Genomic DNA, 19921 nt, shown 5'->3' on the forward strand with positions numbered 1-19921 from the left:
CTAATTTTCCTCCAAAAGCTTAAAGAATCGAGCTTTTGCAGAGGACAAAGATATGGTTTTTTTCTTGGATACCTTGGACAGGTCCTCCAGCAGTGAATCAATGTCCTGTAAGAATGAAGCCGAAGAAGATTCCTGAACTGAAACAGAAATTGTTGAAAACATAAGTAAATGTAAAACAAATTTAACAGAAATTTTAGTGTAGGGTCATATATACACATATATATATATATATATATATATATATATATATATATATATATATATATATATATATATATATATATACTAACTAGTTTAAATCCCGTGCAATGCACGGTTGTTATTGAATTCTTAAAGAGTTATTATTGTATTGAATTTTATAAAAAATTAAACTCATGATATTAATTCAAAAGTAAATATAAAAATAAATTAGTTGGGTATATGGAGAGTTTTTATTGTTAAGAATTTTAAGTGGAAGAAAGATATTTTTCATTATTATAAAATGCTTTCCTTAAAGAATCTTTGTAAAAACGGAAAGTGAAATGGGCGGGAAAATAGTTAATGACATTGTGACAAATGTCATTTTAGATTCGCTTTTAGTATTAGTTAATTGATATATATATATATATATATATATATATATATATATATATATATATATATATATATATATATATATATATATATATATATATATAGTATGTACGAAGTATAAAAGAAAAGGTGTCAACCCCTGGATTGCAATGCACTTCTTGTTCTTTTACAAGGAATCAAAGATCTTTCTTCAACAGCTGCACCTACACAATTCAATTTTTAAGCTATTAGTATATTATGTAAGAGACCTCATATTTTGAACAAATAGAAAACTTCTAATTCCTGATATAATAAGTTTTCGACCTCCTTTATCTGGAGTAAATTGGACCAATCATCATAACAAATTAACAGAATAATAGTAGTGACAATACGGAGATTGATACCGAGCAACCTAAATAAATCTCCAACCATTGTTCAAATGCTAAACCAAGCATTAACATGATAAGTTTTTCTAGTGCTAATGAGGGGGAGCAAAAGTCGCTAGCAATCAAAATGGTTTCACCAATGCAAATTTGAGAACAGCTAACAAAGGGGCACTACTGGTCCACTAAACCAGCCACGAATAGTAATCTTACCAAGATGAAGCTCCTTTTCAGTACGAGGACACATAGGAGAGTTATCAATAACACGACTTAACATGGCAGCATGGATGGCAGCCCCATAAGCAACAAGTTCTTCAGTGTTGATGCTATTGCAGACAACCTTTCCATGGAAAAACTCTTGCAACATCTGCTGCACCTTTGGGATCCTGGTTGACCCACCAACTAGGACAACATAATGCACGTCTCTCCTTTCCATTTTGACATCTCCCAAACACTTCTCAACAAGGCACATACACTCTTTGAATAAACCTTCATTGAGCCATTCAAATCTTGCACGAGTGAGAGTTGAAGAGAAATGATGATACTGATCATCACTATACAGATCAATAGCAGCCTTAGCACGTGTAGAAAGAGTCCTCTTTGCCCACTCACAATAAGCTACCAGCCTTCCATAATGCTCAGCATTTACACTGATGTCATATTCAAACACTTTGATAAGGTAGTTTGCCATATTTCTATCAAAAGCATCTCCCCCAAGTTGGGAGTTCCAATTAACTGCTCTAAACTCAACTATATTCTTATTAATAGTTAACAAAGAGACGTCTAGGGTCCTACTTCCCATGTTGAAAACTAGAACATTGTTACCCAAACAGCAAGTAGCAATTTTCCTGTGCAAACCATAAGCTAAGGTGAGTGCTGTTGGCTCGTTAATAATATGAACAGATTTGAGCCCGGCCATAATTCCAGCACCCTTTTTTGCCTGCCGCTGGGAATCATTGAAGTAAGCTGGTACAGTAATAACTGCATACTTCACTTTCACACCAAGATAAGCCTCAGCAGTCTCCTTCAACTTTATTAGTACCATAGAGCATATCTCCTCAGCAGCAAACTGCTTCTCCTCGCCCTTGAACGAAACCACAATTTTAGGCTTATCATTTGCACCAGCAATGACCTTAAATGGCCAACTCTTGATGTCATATTGAGCTGTTACATCACTAAATGTCCTTCCTATAAGCTTATTTGCATCTGCAATATGTTAATATGCACAACACCAAGTATGAGAGAACAAATTGATATATACTCATATGAGCTTCAAAATTATTTTTTTTTATAAAAAAAAAAAAAAAAAAAAAAAAAAAAAAAAAAAAAAAAGACAGAGAAGGGGGTGCGGGGAGGAGAATCTTATTCCACCCTATAAACCAAGGGCTTAATTTAGAGACAATGAATAAACAAACAATTTATGGGAAAACTGAAGTTGTAATTTACAGCCGATATGAGATTAGAAATTGTGGGAATAACGAATTTGTGGTGTCTCTTTAGACAAAGTGATTCTGATTCATATGAATCTCCATGGTAATGCATTTCCAACCCCAAATATGTGTAAGGTGTACAGCTTCATTGATTCTTATTGTCACTCATAAACAGTTAGAGGTTTGCAAATGATTTAAAGTCGACGAAGAAAAAGGCATGATGAGAATGGACATGGTTCTTCAAAAAAAGCACAAGAGAAAGTAATGGAAGGGCAATAGAACACAAACCAAGAAAAATAAACTATTTCCACCAAGCAAACATCAATCAGTGTAAATATATAAGATCATATATTAGGAAAGATAAATATTGTGAATATTATGAAAAGATATCTTAGAATATCTTGTGATTATCTCATGGGCGGATCTAGGGGGGTTCAAGGGGGTTCATTGAACCCAAAGATTTTTCGGAAAAAAATTATAAGTTTTAATTTTTTTTTTTTCAAAAAAAAGAAAAAAATAAAAGGGTTAAAGCAAATTTATGTGAGATAAATAATCAAATGTGAAAGCCTGACACATTGGTAAGGGAGTGATTGATTGAGCATTGAATCTCCTTCTAAGGTCTTGGGTTCAAATCTAGCTGCCCTCATTTTATGTTTTTATTTTTTTTTTTTGTTATTTTTTTTCGAGTTCTTCCGTTCTTCGTGAGTTTGTGAGACCTCTTGTTCCTCTACTCCTCTTAATTCTTAAATCTTTATTTAATGGTTAATCTCATTTTATGTTTTTATTTTTTTTTTGTTATTTTTTTTCGTGTTCTTCCGTTCTTCGTGAGTTTGTGAGACCTCTTATTCCTCTACTCCTCTTAAATCTTTATTTATGGTTAATTTTATTAAAATTAGTGATAATTAGTTTAATTACATACTGATTTGTTTAACTGGTTTTGATATATTGTTGAATACTTGAATTGTTGACAAATTGAATTGTAGAAACTTAGAATTTTAGATTTTTACTTGGTCTTTTAATTGATAATTAGAAGAAGTTTACATTGTTAAATTTGTGTTTATTGGGGACTTGGGAATTTTTTTTTTTTTTTTTAAATGTGTCATATTGATTCTTTGCAATAGAATTATAGATTTATAGAAGTAGTAATGTATTAGCACGCTTTCAAAGTATGAAAACTCGAAAAAAAAAAAAAAAAAATTATTTATAATTGTGATATCTATCCATTTGTAATTAAAAATAAAAAATAAAAATTGAATTTATGTATTGAATATTTAGTTAATATATGATCATCTTTTTTTTTTTTTAAATTCCGAACCCACAGTTCGGAATTCCTGGATACGCCACTGGATTATCTTTAGGTTATTTGGTCTTGCCCTCCAAGTATCCTAGTCTATATATTTTGTATATGGCCGTTTATGTTGAATGAGAATGACAGAGAATACAATTCATTGTATTTTATTATGGTATCAAGAGCCTTGTGAGATCCGAATTTTTTTTCTTGAACGTTGTTTTTCATATACATCGTTCGTGATTTGTTTTTCATATACATCGTTCAAGTGATGGGCCGGGGAACGTGATTACTCCTGTTCAGCTTCGTGGCGATAACTATGATGAATGGGCAAGAGCAGTACGTACATCCTTGAAGGCAAAGAGGAAATACGGTTTCATTGATGGCTCCGTGGCTAAGCCGACGGACTGTGAGAAATTGGAGGATTGGGTGGCTGTACACTCAATGTTGGTATCTTGGTTGTTGAATACGTTAGACTCGACGATTCGATCTACCCTTGGTGATTATGATGATGCAAAATTTTATCATCATAACATTGAGGTAGAAAAAGGAACACAAACCAAATATAGTGTTTGCAGGGTTTTGAGTACTTTGTTTCTTGGCAGCATCACCAATAAGTTGATGTTTATCAGTAAAAGCAACAAAAGATGGTGTTTTCCGGTTGCCCTGATCGCTGACTATAATCTCAACTTCACCATGCTGCCAAATTGTCACACGTGAGAATCTAGCCCCCGGATCAATTCCAATTGCTGGCCATCCCCAATTTTTCACCATTTTTTTTCAAAATAGGTCTCCTAACAGCTTAACCTGAAGATAAACAGAATATCCATAGACATTTAAATGATACAACACATAGATAGACAGACGACGTCAGAGAGACTTGTTCAAAGTATCACACAGAGTAGTAAATTTTGAAAAACTCTATTAACACTAATAAGAAAACATGGTTTAAATGGCTCAAAATGGATAAACTTAAATCATGTGAATGATATGATATATCCAATTCTATATTAAGGGTCCTATCTATTCAACTTCATTCAACTCAAGTATTCAACACCATTGATTTGAAGTCACTATAGTTATTATTTGAAAAACGTCACATTTACTGGATTTTAATTAATATAGACTCGAATTACATTACATCTCAAGAAGATGAACAAAACAAGTCTAGGAGAAGCTGGGGTTGCAAAATCATTTTCCCGTTTTTGGGGAAAATTGTTTTTCATTTTCATGCACCAAATTAATTAAACTGTTAAAAAAGGGAAAATGTCCGTTTTCTGTTAAAACAAACATATTCTTAGCCATTTTATGAACTTATTAGCTCTAAAATTGAAGTATCTAAATTGTGAATTGTGATGGGTAATTTGGATTCCCTTACCTAATTCTTTCTTGAACATTCATAAAGATTCAAACTTTCGAGCTTAAGTTTCCTTAATTAGAAATTTATTTCAAGTTTAAATCAAAAGTACAACTCCTGCAAGAAATTAATTAACCCCAACACACCAAAGCAAAAATCTAACAAAAGCATAAAACTAAGAAAAAAAGAACTTTAAGCTAAGAATTAAGGCATTTGAATAATTTACAATAATTGATAAGAAAAATTGTAAATTTGTTTACCTGAAGATGAGCAAAACTGCAATTCTGCAAAGTTGTTGAATCCAAAATTTGGAAAGGTTTTGGCAGTGCGTTACACAAGAGCTTTTATATTTATGCCTCCGTTCTTACACTTCCTGACTTTTAATTATAAAAGATCTTTATTTTTGAAGCTGTCTCTTCATTTCTCTCTACACGTCACCAATGCTTTGTTGATGATCATTCAAATCCATAGGCTTTCGTATTTACGGTCTACAAAGCATTGAGTTACCATATTGGTGTATTTATACAGTCCCGTATTTTTTTTTTTGTTCTTATTTTGGAATTTTTGCAATGCAAATGAAATGTTTTGTAAAATTATGGTCTCTAAATAAATATTCTCCCTTTTGTCAAAAAAAATAAAATAAAATAAAAAATAAATATTCTTCCTACTTTAATTTGGCCATAAAATAGTCAAACAAGACGAAGAATAGCCAAGGTGGTTCATATTTCCAAGAGGGAAATCACGCGGCAAATTGGTTGGTCAATCGTGAAGTCATTCACGACACGGATCTTGATATTCTTAGTTTTATTCCTAGTGGTCTTGGTAGTTTCTAGAGGAAGATACTAGAGGAGTGGCATTCCCACGCCTAGTACATCCTTAGTTTTTTTTTTTTTTTTTTTTTTTTTTTTTTTTCATTTTGCTGCTTTGTAGTTTTGTTAATTTGTTTAGGTGTGTGTTTTGTTCTTCCTTGGCTTTTGCCTCATCTGATTATCTGAATCAAAAAAAAAAAAAAAAAAATCTACAAGTCTACAACTAAACCAAAAAATAGCTTACAACTTACATAATCTTTGTACATGTGTCATTATCTATGAAAAAAAATTCTGTCAATATTGCTTATGACATCATTTTCTTTTTTTACTGCTCTATATTTTTTTGGTCCTTCCAATTTCCAACATTGAAAAAATTAACTTTTAAAATAAATAAGTGTAAAATACCAATTAAAAAGAAAATGTTTTATAATTAAGGGTCTGTTCACATTTGCTTAACTGAGTTGAACTGAACTGATTGGAGATGAACTGAATTGATTAGAGCTGAAATGAATATTTTATGAGAGAAGAAAATTAGAAACTGAACTGATTAAAGCTGAACTGAATTGAATGAACAAAACTAAAATTAAGATAAAGTGAATCGGCTCTAATTGGGTTGGTATTTAAACCCTCTTATACTATGTATGTGAGTTGTATAATTTGTACCAAAATGACTTTATTGGGTACTTTAGACTTTTAGAGTTTCTCCTAAAATCAGAATAAACTCAAATTAGCAAATATGAGTAAAAAAAAAAAAAAAAAACCAAACAAACAAAAAACAAAATACCATAAAAACTGAAAATTATAGAGGAACATGCCTTAACTTGGTGGAGTAATCCTAAATCAAAATTGTATCACTTTAAATCAAAATTGTACTCCATCTCACTTTGGGAAAAAAATAAATAAATATATTTCTTCATTCAATTCTTCCCATCAAAATAGTAGAATTCTTTAGAGATCAAAAATTCTTGTAAGGTAACAAATCAAACAATAACACAGCAAATTAAATTGGCTACAATAGATGGCATTTGAGCATAGTTTTTTTTTTTTTTTTTTTTTTTTTTTTCCTTCGAGGAATGGGGACTAGGAACTTGTCGACTCATCAACCCTTGAAAATAAAGAAAAGGGAGTCACAAAAAGATTAGCCATTAATTAAGCAATACTTTGCATTTTAATTGAAGATATCTCAAAAGAACCTCTACATTGAAATAATTACCACTAAAATTAGTGTTCAAAATTCTAACAGAGCTATACTTCTTGTTTGCAACTAGACCATTGCAGCAATTACTACCAAAATAAAACTAGACCATTGCTAAGAAAAGCCTTCAAAACATTCTCAAGCACCTTCCATCTATCCCAAACCAAAAAACTTCAGAAACCTTGAGACTCCAGTCCATCCATCAAATTTCTTTCTGGCAACAGCCGTCTCGGGTTTATCGGAACAAGTAGTGTCATCTTCAGGTTTAGATGCTTCAACAATTATGGGCTCACAGATGACTTGAAGTTCATTCATCTTTTCTTCAAAATTGGAAGCTTCAGGTAGCTGAAAATTCCAATCTAGCCACTGAATTGTCTTCACAATGGCATTTTTCATCCTCATCTTATCCTCAAAACTAATTTTCTTTGCATAATCTCCCAATGTATCCCACATTTTGTTCGCATAGTTCTCCAAATCATTTTTAGCCTTCACTTTCTTTAAGTATTTTTCATCCTCAGCCCTGTACTTTTCAGCCTCTTCCAACAATTTATTAACTTCCTCCTCAGATAATCTACTCCGATTAGTAATGGTGATCTGGTTCTTGTTCCCGGTATCAATGTCTTCTGCAGAAGCAGTAAGGATCCCATCAGCATCGATCTCAAACCAAATGTCCAATTTTGGAACATTTTTTGGTGCAGGCGGAATGTCAGAAAGCACAAATTTGCCCAGAAAGTTGTTCTCTTTAGCAATTGGTCTCTCACCTTCATATATTGGAATTAACACATTGGTCACGTTGTCCACAGCAGTAGTACCCCTGCAAACCTTCTTCATTGGGAGAATAGTGTTACGTGGGACAATTACTATCATACCACCACCATAGTTCTCAACACCAAGCGATAAAGGTGCAACATCGACAAGCACCACATCTTTCTTAGTATTCACGCCAGCCAAGACAGAAGCATGGACAGCGGCTCCATAGGCAACTGCCTCGTCTGGGTTAATGCTTCTACAAAGCTCCTTCCCATTGAGAAACTCTTGCAAAAGTTGCTGGATCTTAGGAATCCGGGTTGATCCTCCTACAAGGACTACATCATGAACATCACTCTTCTCCATCTTAGCATTCTTCAAGCACTGGTCAACTGGATCAATACATTTCCTAAACAAATCAATATTCAACTTCTCAAATCGAGCACGAGTGATAGTTGACGTGAAATCAATGCCCTCATAGAGGCAATCGATCTCAACAGTTGTTTCATGAGCAGATGAAAGGGTTCTTTTGGCTCTTTCAGCAGCTGCTCTCAACCTACCAAGAGCCCTTGAGTTGTTACCAATGTCTACGTTGTGTTGCCTTTTGAAGTCCTCCACAAAGTAACTCACCATGTTATTGTCGAAGTCTCCACCACCAAGATGTGTGTCACCACATACTGCTTTGACTTCAAATACTCCCTTTTCCAAACTTACTAAAGATACATCAAATGTCCCACCACCAAGATCGAAAACCAGTATATGTTTTTTGCAGATGTCACTCTCATTAAGTTTCTTGTCAAGACCATATGCAATAGCAGCTGCAGTTGGCTCATTGATAATACGCATAACATTTAGTCCAGCAATGACTCCTGCATCTTTTGTAGCCTGACACAGAGAATCATTGAAGTAGGCCGGTACAGTGACCACTGCATTTTTCACCGTTGAACCAAGATAGGTCTCTGCTATCTCTTTCATTTTTACAAGGACCATCGATGATATCTCTTCAGGAGTAAATTGCTTCTGCTCGTCGTTGTAAGTCACCACTATCATTGGTTCCTTGTCTTCACATGAATCAGGAGGGGCAATGACTTTAAATGGCCAAAGCTTAATGTCATTTTGAACTGTTTCATCACTAAATCTCCTGCCTATAAGTCTCTTGGCATCTGTAATTAACAATATGCAGAGCATTAAAAAAATTTAATATAGAAAACAATAGGTGCAGAACAAACAGTAAGAATTCTACAAAAAAAAATAAGATATCTAACCAAGTCACAGTACTAGGATCTCTTTGATTTCTCTTCAAGCAAGTTCAAATGGTTATATTTTCTTTTAAGTTTCCAAGTAGCTACATGCCAGGTGACTTTAAAGCGAAAAATGGGCTTACATTAATAATAGATTCACAGTCCGAAAAGTTGAGTGGATATCTATAGTGAAAGTTTTACAGTAAAAGAACAGGAAAATAAGTAAGTCATGGTGAAGTACATGCCACTAGTTGTCAAGGTTAAATCTTGGAAGTCTGCTTAAGATTGTCTCTTACAAAGTAGGAATCTGAGTCTGGCAAATGCAAGGCCAGAATTGCCAGTGCTATATAGCAAGCCACTTATGACAAAGGATAATGTGATGAAACTATATGAAAGGACTTATATGTAAACTGGAAGCATTCACAGACAAGAAGAAATCAGGACAGCAAAACATCTACATAGTACTTTACCGACATTTTTGAATATGCAAATTCTAGAGATCTTTCGAGTTTTTTAGCTATCATGCTGGTTGATCCTAAGCTACAAGTAAACTAGTCAGGTGTACTCAGAGACTCAGTTAGAATTAGTGTAAAGATGATTTCTTTTTCCATGATTAATTTTCTATTACCCATCACAGAGTAAATGTCCACTTCAAGTGGAAAGGATAGCTTCCCCGCAACTGGACTAAAAAAATGCAGATGAAGTCCAGACTGAAACTTTCTCATACATCACAAAATTCACAGCAACTTTGTTTTACAGAAACCACATCATTTACAATTCTAAACTCTTTTGTAATTTGTACCATCACAGTATCACATTATCATCTTTTTGCCCTGTTAGTAGTTATTAAGCAATTGATCATAATCTTTATGTCAAATTACGGAGCTTACTCAGCAGATTCAAAGGAGTTTGGGTCAGAAAGGATTTCTATTATTATAGAATTCGGTTTATCATTATAAGATTAATATCTTGGGAGTAGACCTTTACTCAGATATCCACTATTTCCAATGTCTTACATCTCACGATTAGCTTCTACTGTAATCAAATCTCATTATAACTATAACATAACACCTCCCAGACTTCTTTTCCATTATCTTGTATAAAAAGGTTCACACAAATAATAGCTCTTGAAGCAATATCTGAGCTCTTCATGCACTCTTTCATTTGCTGCAGCCAATTTATGTTAGTCAATCACTTTTACAATATGCTATAAAATTCGAGTCTAGTTGGGCCACTGCCTAAGCTGGATTTAGCGACTAGGCATTGAAGCACCTCAAGCATGGCATACAACAAACTTCTGTCCACTTTACCTAGCAAGTACTAGTGGACAGTAGATGAAACTCACATTTTATGAAGGGTTACAGAAAACTAAGATTGTACATAGATAGCACTCATAGCAGAACAATAATGATTAATTAAGATAGTCATAAATTTTCAAAGGTAACAAACTACAAAGTATAAATTAGGATAATTGGGGTTAGACAAAAAAGTAGGAGGGGACTACTATTCACTAAAGACCACTCATTGTATTTCAACTAATGCTATTTCCACCATTCTTAATACCAATATTACACCAATTTGTTTCAACTAATGCTATTTCCACCATTCTTAATACCAATTGTTCACATTATAACTCGATCTTAACACAACCCGACCTTGAAAACAAAGATATTATTTTGATTTCTCTTCATCTACACAAAGTCACAAATCGGGGAAAGTAAATTCTCCATTATACTGAATATGGTTCCATATCCTTAAAAGGGTATCCAAACCCCACAAATAGTCACATTTTGCCAAACATTTCTTCAAATAATGTATGAATAAGTGAATAACCAACTTAAGTCCCACATTACTCTATTTCAAGGTTTTCAACTTCAATTTCAATGTTAAACAAAACCCACATTTTAAATAAAGCCAAATGGTAATCCTAACAAAATACTCGAAAAGAATAATAAATTGGTCAGATTAACAAGGGAAAGAAGATTATACCAAAGATAGTATTAGTGGGGTTGGCAGTAACTTGATTTTTGGCAGCTTCTCCGATAAGTCGTTGAGTAGGAGTGAAGGCAACCCAAGACGGCGTCGTTCTGTTACCTTGATCATTTGTGATGATTTCAACACGGTCGTGCTGCCAAACTCCGACGCAAGAGTAGGTAGTCCCGAGATCGATTCCTATTGCCGGCCATTTTTCGTTGTTTTCCTCTGTTGAATTTTCCATTTTGGAAGAGTTTTGTGAAAATTTGAGAGAAAAACTGAACAAGGAGAAGATGGATGGGGTAAGGTAGTAGAGTGATTATAAATAGGTTGTTTGGGAAATTTAAATGACATTTCAATGTTCATTTTTGAGCGGGATAAAATCAAATTTCTATTTGTTTTGGATAAATTGAATTTAGTCAATTTCTCGTTAAATTAGGAGTGTTAGGTCTATCGAATCTAATCCAAATTTGATAAGGTGATGCTCAAATTAATTGAAGGTTCAGTAGTTATTTTTTTTTTTTTTTTTGAGAGTTGTTTCGTTTATTGGAGTTTAATTGGATTGGAAGCTAAAGGGATTTCATTTTTTTTTATTTTTTCTAAGGACAGCTTGGGTTTAAAAATACTATATGTTTATCGTCTATAGTTGTGAAAGACTAAGAGCCTGTTCACATTTACTTAATTTCAGTTTAGTTCAGCTGCAATCAGTTCAGTTCAGCTTCTAATTTCCTCCTCTCATAAAATATTCAATTCAGCTCAGTTTAGTACAGTTCAGTTCAGTTCAGTTCAGTTCAGCTCCAATCAATTCAGTTCAGTTCAGCTCAGCTTCAATCAGTTCATTTCAGTTCCAATCAGTTCAGTTCAGCTCTGTACAGTAAATGTGAACAGGCCCTAAGAGGCCGTTTGGTTCGCATAGGGTAATCATAATGGAATGAAGAAAGGGAAAGAAGATGAATGGAATGAAAGTACCTTAAATTTGCTATGCTGTTTGTTTTAAAAACAAAGGGAATGAGATCCACCAGTCCTACCACCACACCACCACCTAAAACCTTCACTTAATTTGATGTTGATAATCTCCATGATTTATGTTGTAAGATGTAAAAATAACAAATTTATAAGGTAAAGTTTTTGTTTTTGTTTTTGTTTTTTACAATAATATATTTTATTATTAATAAATATAAATTACAACAATTAATATGTATGGAAAAATAAATTAATGTATCTTGCTAGATGCGTTATACCATCGTTATAATTTCAAACTGTTTTATACTTTGTATATTTTACTTAATTACATGTAGCCTAAGATGTTGACGACATGTGTTACCTAGATATCGTGTAAAAACAAATGAGACAAACATTAAGGGGCACAGGGAAAATGTTTGATAAGTCTCTCATGGTGAATTATGTACTTGGTAATTTACTAATTTGGCATTACAAGACTACAAGTGTAGGCTGATTTTTAAAGTTTTTGTTTATTGTTACAAATTATTTGCTATTGGGACATTCACTTTGAAGCTGAATTATGGAGTATATTTGCTTGGTGTTTTAATCATAATGGTGATTATATTGATGTCTTATGTTGAACACTGTCGAGTTTTGATCTGGACATTCACTTTAAACATATACCTTGCTCGTTTGGTACATTGGTACTACTATTGAGTGTTAAGAGGAGGCCTACTGTATACTGTGCTTTCAGTTTTGTATCTAATTGGGTTTTGAAAGACTTCAAAACTATTTTATCTTTTACTTCTAAGTTCTAATTGGCCTTTTTTACATTGTATGGTGCATTCTAATTAAATAAATTACAGATGCAAAGAGGCTTCGAGGTAGGAGATATAATGATGAAAGTGTTCAGAATGACATGAAGTTATGGCCCTTTCAAGTCGTTGCTGGTCCTGATTGCAATGAAGATCAAAGGCCATTGATTGCAGTGACATACAAAGGTGAAGAAAAGAAATTTGCTGCAGAGGAGATTTCATCTATGATCCTTGCAAAGATGAAAGAAACTGTGGAGGCCTATCTTGTTTATCTAAAAGATAAACTTGTATCTTCTCACAAACAAGATAAGGAGTAGTTGATTGCTTGACTTTATCCAAATACAATTGCTTATGTTAACCAATTAGTCTAATACCCAAATTTCAATACGTAAATGCAGGATTTTCGGTAGTATCTGTTCTGGGATGCTTATCACACCACAGAAGCTGTGAATGCTATACTTGCTCAACGTGCTTTCACCGGACCTCCTTCTGATTGCTATCCTATCAATTTCTAGCAGTTGGCTCTTGTATAATCTTAATCTACACTTTCAAACATATGCTTAGTTTCCTTTAGTTTCAGTACCTGGCTTATGATATAAAATACTTTTGTACCCTGAAAAGTAGTTTTGAGAAAACTTTGAGATGAGAAATAAAAAACAAAACAAGCTTACCATTAATCCAAACATTACATTGTTTTGCCCATAAAACTACATAGTTCATTTAATATTCGTAGTCAATTCTAACATGATCACAAAAAAACTCTAAGCCAATTTTTCTAACACACAGATTGCAAACCTTAAGATGAACTTGACATCTTCCTAACTTTTCCTGCCTCAGCACTTGCCTCAATCAGCACCATCATTCTTGCAGAATGTGAAGAAAGGGTCACATATTTTTTTTCACCTCTTCCAGCTTTTCTTTATACCTGCGTGCCTTCGCATATAGCCGATTCGCTTGTATAAATTTGTTAGTCTGCACAATAACATCCCTCAATGTCTGCCTGTCGTAGTGCTTAATCTTCTTACCCTGATATTTAAGTATGTCAGAGACAGTTTGTATGTAATGCTCCAAATCTATCCTGGCTTTAGCAGTTTCTCTGCGCCACTCATCCTTGAGCTTGAAAATTTCAGGAGCCATATGCAACTTACGAACTTCTTCCCTTGAACATTTGTTCTTATATCCAGTTTCCAACTCAGAGAAAGAACATGTCAATATTCCATCAGCATCGATTTCAAAATGAATATTTCGTTTGGTAACGCCTCCAGGTGAAGGAGGAATACTATGGAGTGTAAAAACACCTAAACTAACATTGTCTCTGACTTTTGGTCTTTCACCTTCATATACCTGAAATGCCATTAAGTCTGGGTTAACTTGTGCATATGGTATATCAGAAAGTGTTACAGCGCTCGGGATTGGAGAGTGTCTCGGAATCACAACACTCATGTATGTAGCATCATGATTAGAATTAACTCCAAGAGAGTATGTAGTGACATCCTCAACAAGCAAAGTCCTTGAGTAAAATGTACCCCTCAGGACTGCAGCCTGTGTGGCAGCACCATAGGCAACAACCTCATCAGGATTAATGCTATTGCAAAGCTCCTTCCCACAGAAAAAAGCTTGTAACAGCTGCTGAACCATAGGAATCCTGCTTGACCCACCAACTAGAACAATCTCATTGATATCATTTCTATCCATTTCTGCATCCTTTAAACACTTATCAGTGTGTTAAATACACTCCTCGAACAGATCCATATTTAACTTCTCAAATTGAGCACGAGTGATGGTTGAAGAAAAATCAATGCCTTCAAAAAGGTGATCAATCTCAATATTAGCTGAAGTTTCTGAACAGAGGGTTCTCTTTGCCCTTTCACAAGCAGCTCTTAGCATCTCAATAGCCCTAGAGTTCTCTCTAATGTTCTTTCCCTGCTTCCTCTGAAACTCAGTCACAAATATTTTGATCATTCTGTTGTCAAAGTCTCTTCCTCCCAGGTGGGTATTTCCACTTACTGATTTTACTTCAAAGGTTAAATACCCAGTCTTTTCCTCGATAACAATCAAAGAGGCATCAAAAGTACCTCCGCCAAGATCAAACACTAACACATTTTTTCTCCCTTTTATCACCCTGTGAAGGCCATGAGCAATGGCAGCAGCCGTTGGCTCGTTGATAATGCGCATCACATTCAGTCCAGCAATTGTTCCAGCATCCTTAGTGGCCTGACGCTGTATATTATTGAAGCAAGCTGGAACAGTAACAACAACATCCCTCACAATAGTGCCAAGATAGTCCTCGGCAAATTCCACCATTTTACAGAGGAACGTAGCTGTAATCTCTTCAGGTGCAAATGACCTTTCTTCACCCTTGTATGTCACCACAATCTTGGGTTTGTTTTCTTCGCCAATGATTTTAAATGCCCAAAACTTCTTGTCGTTCAGTAGAGCTTCATCATCAAAGCTCCTGCCTATAAGCCTTTTTACATCTGCCAACACCAAAATATCACAGTTAATTACTTCCATCGAGAGTATATATGATGATGATAATCAAGCTTGAACTCCATCCTATAAGCTACTATTCAATGAATACGTATGGACTTCACATTTGATGGAGTAGTTTCAATCAATTCTTGTATCGCGGAAAGAAAAAGGTAAATGCAGCAAAATAAACTCTGGTCCAGATCAAGACATATATGAACATCAATTAACTTCGACAACATACAGAAAATTGAACAATAAGTATACAAGTAAACTCTTTACAGTAATACATTGTCACCTATTAAGTTTCTTAAGTATACAAAATCTTCAAATCAATCACACAACATAAGACAATTATGAGATTACTGAAAAACCAATTTAGCTTCTGTTCTATTGTATAAATTCTGAAACATTATTGTCCAAACAGCCACAACAGAAGATATAGAGAACATAACCGAACCAATCCAATAAATGAAAACTAGTGAGACGAAATTTGATTATCAAGAACATCAGCTCAACATGTTCTGACTTAACTTGAAGGGGCTAACTCATGACAACCATAAAGCCTTGAATCCATCCTAAAAAATTTTATTCAATAAATACTTATGGACTTTACATTCTATGTAGTAGTTTCAATCAATTCTTGTATCGTGGAAAGAAAAAGGTAAATAATGTCGCAAAATAAACTCTGGTCCAGATCAAGACATATATGAACATCAATGAACTTTGACAACATACAGCAAATTGAACAAAAGTATACAAGTAAACAACTTACAGTAATACATGGTCTCATATTAAGGTTTCTATAGTATACAAAATCTTCAAATCACTCACACAACATCAGAAAATTAAGAGATTACTCACAAACCATCCAATTTAGCTTCTTTTCTATTGCATAAGTTCTGTAACATTATTGTCCAAACGACCATATGTCAACAACAGAAGAGATCAGGAACATAACCGAACCAATCCAATAAATGAATGCTAGTGCGACGAAATTTGATTATCAAGAACATATAGCTCAAAATGTCCTGACTCCTGACATGACAACCATAAACGGGTCTGACTATAGTGTAAAAAAACTTGTTTAGCTGAATTTGCTACTCATTATAGTGTAATTGATAGTAAATGTTAATTTTGGCAAACATAACTTATCCAAGTGATTTCGTAAATTCCTTAATGATTTTGGAATGCATTTCCACCCAATTTCACAATCTTTACGTATCCACATCAAAAAAAATGTTTTTGTCACTTTTTTAAGAAGGGCAGCAACAAAAAAATTTCATAATTAAAACCCATAATTATTTATTTCTTCAAGAATCAAGAACATGTTACATTGTTTAGCTACCTAAGCACTAATTATCAATAAATCCCACAACAAAAGATCAAAATTATTAAATCAAAACCCAAATTTCAACAAAATTATCAAAAACAAAAAATGGTATTCAAGATAGCAGAGTAAATAACTCATAAAAAAACTAAAATCACTATTCACTAATGACACTAAATGATCAAACCCAATATTTTAGCTACATAAGCATCATTAATCATCAAGAAATCCCATCTTTTTGTAAAAATAATTTAAAAAAAATAAAATAAATCAAACCCAAAATTCGACAAAATTATCAAAACTGGTATCCAATAATCAAGATAGAAGATTAAATAATTTAATAGCTAGAATTGTTGAATGAACAATAAAGTAATAAACCCAAAATTCAACAACATCAAAAACACCTATTCATAAATGTTACTCCATATTCAAGATAACAATTGTAGCAATTAATTAATTGTAAAATCTAACTGAATATAATCTTTAAAAAAAGAACAATAAAGTTACCAAAAATAGTATTGGAAGGATTGACATCAGCTTGATACTTGGCAGCTTCTCCAATAAGGCGTCCAGTCGGTGTAAAGGCAACACAAGACGGCGTCGTTCTATTACCATGATCGTTGGGAACAATCTCGACTCTTCCATTTTGCTGAACTGCAACACGTGAATACGTCGTCCCGAGATCGATTCCAACTGCCGGCAACGGAATTTCATCGGCAAACTCCATGTGAACTACCAAGAAAGCAGTTTATTGATTAATTGAATGCAAATACGTAGTAATTTTTGTACAAGCTTAAGAGAGCGAGAGAAGTTTAAGGAGAGCTGCACTTTGCTTCAATGTATTTATATTTATACAAATGCTCCTTCTTTCCAAATTTTTTTTTTTTTATTTTTATTTTTAATTTCTTTTGGGTAAAATGTGGTGGGTTTGAGGGCTGGAACGGTATAAAAAGTTGATTTTGTGTAATAAAAGGTGAATAAAGTAAAAGATAGAGTTTGAAAAGGTGTAATAATTATTATGGGGTTGAATTGGAGGAGTAAGATAGTAAAATGGGTATGAACCTCTCTTTCTTATTTTTTTGTTGCTTCACCCAGTTCACCCCTTGGATTAATCCGGATTCGAGATCAGTTATGATCTTATGGGTGGTTGGGTTTCAGTCTCCTTACAATTTTTATTGCGGGGATCGAACACAAGTCCTCTTCAGCTCTCTTTCTCTTAGTCAACTATTCACTAGTTGAACAATGTCCTACATACCACGGGTTGGTCTTGTAAAGACACTTATTGAGGTGTGCTAGCTAGTTTTTACTTTCATTTTTATGTGTATGGGTTGAATGACCAATTCAAGTATGATCTTTCTTATATTTTGAAGTAAGTTAGGTCTCGTGTCATACACGATAATGTGGTATAATTTAATATTCATTGTTAATTTAGTGTTATATTTATTTAAAAAAATTAAAAATTATTTAAAACAGTTGTGAACAAATTTTGACCTTAATTAATTTCTTCTAATTTCATGTCTTTACAAAAATATAAACATTGAATATTATGTATAAGAGTTGTTTAGTCGAATCAATAACTTAATGCTAAAACAAACACCGGGAGTGACACGTGTCACATCCTGGTGCTGTTTTTTCCCTCCAAACCCCCCTTCCCTTTTTACCTTTTGTTGTTGTTGTTGTTGTTGTTGTTAATATTTGATTTTATAATAATATATATTCCTTTTTACTTGGTCAACATAATTTTTCTATACACATTATATACCTAAATAATTATTCCAAATAGATGTTAAGGAGTAATTTCCCTAAATAATGCTAAAATACAAATTAATTCCTTATATAAGTCGGTTTAAAAACTATTTCCCACAATACTATCCACGTAGGATCGGTTACCAGGTTTGGAATTTGAGAGTATAGAACCGCTAGTACCATTAGAGGTTCTATATATAGAACCGCTAGTACCATTAGAGGTTCTATATATAGAACCGCTAATACCATTAGAGGTTCTATATATATAAAACCGCTAATACTATTAGAGGTTCTATTATAGAACCGCTAATACCATAAGAGGTTCTATTATAGAACCGCTAATACCATAAGAGGTTCTATATGTGCATGGAACCTCTACTTTAGCTTTTACTAGCGGCTCTTTATATAGAACCGCTAATGGTATTAGAGGTTTTATGTAAAGAACCGCTAATACCAATAGAGGTTCTATGCATAGAATCCCTAATACCAATAGAGGTTCTATATTAGTTAAAACCACCAACAATGTTAGCGGTTTCATACTTGCAAATACCGAACCTTGAAACCAAGCCTACGTGGACGGTATTGTGGGAAATAGTTTTTAAACCAATGTATATAAGGAATTAGTTTATATTATTACATTATTTTGCGAAATCACTCGATGTTATCATTTAATTTTTTTTCCAAATACCTCTAGCTAATATTTTATTTCAATTTTAATATAACTATATATTGTAATTAATTACAATTTTGTTTATGAAATTTTATTACTACGTATATATTATCACAATTTAAGGATTTATAGAGTATGGTGTAACTATAAAATAAATGTTGTGTTTGATAATTATATCATATATCGAATTCTAGAGCAAGCAAAAATATCAATTAAACTTTAAGACAATAACCAAAAAGGATTAAACTACAATTATTAGATAGCTTCAAACACATTTTTTAAAACAATGAAGAATGATGATATAGTATATGTAGAGCATCAATCCATAAACAGAAATTGTAATGATATAGATTAATGTTGCCCAATTATTGATTGTTCTTGCCTTTAGTGATAGAGTAATATTTTTTTTCCCAATAAAATGATTTTTTAGATGCAAAAAGGTGATATATTATTTGTAATTAATATATATCATGTGTATGTTGTGCAGTTTTGCTAATGGTTTTAGTGGAGATTTTAGTTTGTTGTTTGATTAATTTTTGATTTTTAATAAAAATACATTTTTAAATTGGTACTTATACTAATATGGCCACTAGACCGGATCAAACCAAGCTCCACCTAAAAAAATTCTCGGGTTTGGACAGCCCAAAAAATCCATTTTTGTAATTTTTTTGCTTTGCCTATTAATATATAATATGACATTATAATTTATATATATTTGATGTATATGTTTAATCAAATTTTATGTTGAATATTATTAATTTTCTTTAATAAAATTAAAATTACCGTGCATATCACGGGCATTAAGCTAGTAAGTATTTTAAAATTATGTCGTTGATCATAGGGATAATTTTGATATTTCAATGACAAATTGATGTATTGTTTACTTACTATATATAAATCAAAGGAGCAGTTTAAAGTTAAATATATAATTGTAAGAGAGTGAGACTTTTATAGAATTGAACTTTGGTATTAA

General features: G+C 33.0%; 1 protein-coding gene and 2 pseudogenes across 1 annotated transcript; all 3 read right to left on the reverse strand.

Moving 5' to 3' along the window:
* Positions 1–4427, reverse strand: LOC145584243 (heat shock cognate 70 kDa protein-like). The gene is made up of 4 exons (XM_081641135.1): positions 4214–4427; positions 1149–2141; positions 711–776; positions 1–137 (listed from the first exon to the last, which is right to left on the reverse strand). Exons 1-4 carry the CDS (start codon positions 4425–4427, stop codon positions 1–3), a joined length of 1410 nt encoding a protein of 469 aa, XP_081497261.1.
* Positions 4428–7167: 2740 nt separating this feature from the next.
* Positions 7168–11220, reverse strand: LOC145584245 (heat shock 70 kDa protein 18 pseudogene; annotated as a pseudogene).
* A 2398-nt stretch (positions 11221–13618) lies between these two features.
* Positions 13619–17259, reverse strand: LOC145584246 (heat shock cognate 70 kDa protein-like; annotated as a pseudogene).
* Positions 17260–19921: the final 2662 nt, after the last annotated feature.

Source organism: Chenopodium album, chromosome 16, assembly GCF_948465745.1.
Source record: "Chenopodium album chromosome 16, dcCheAlbu1.1, whole genome shotgun sequence".
In the NCBI taxonomy this organism is placed as follows: domain Eukaryota; kingdom Viridiplantae; phylum Streptophyta; class Magnoliopsida; order Caryophyllales; family Amaranthaceae; genus Chenopodium; species Chenopodium album.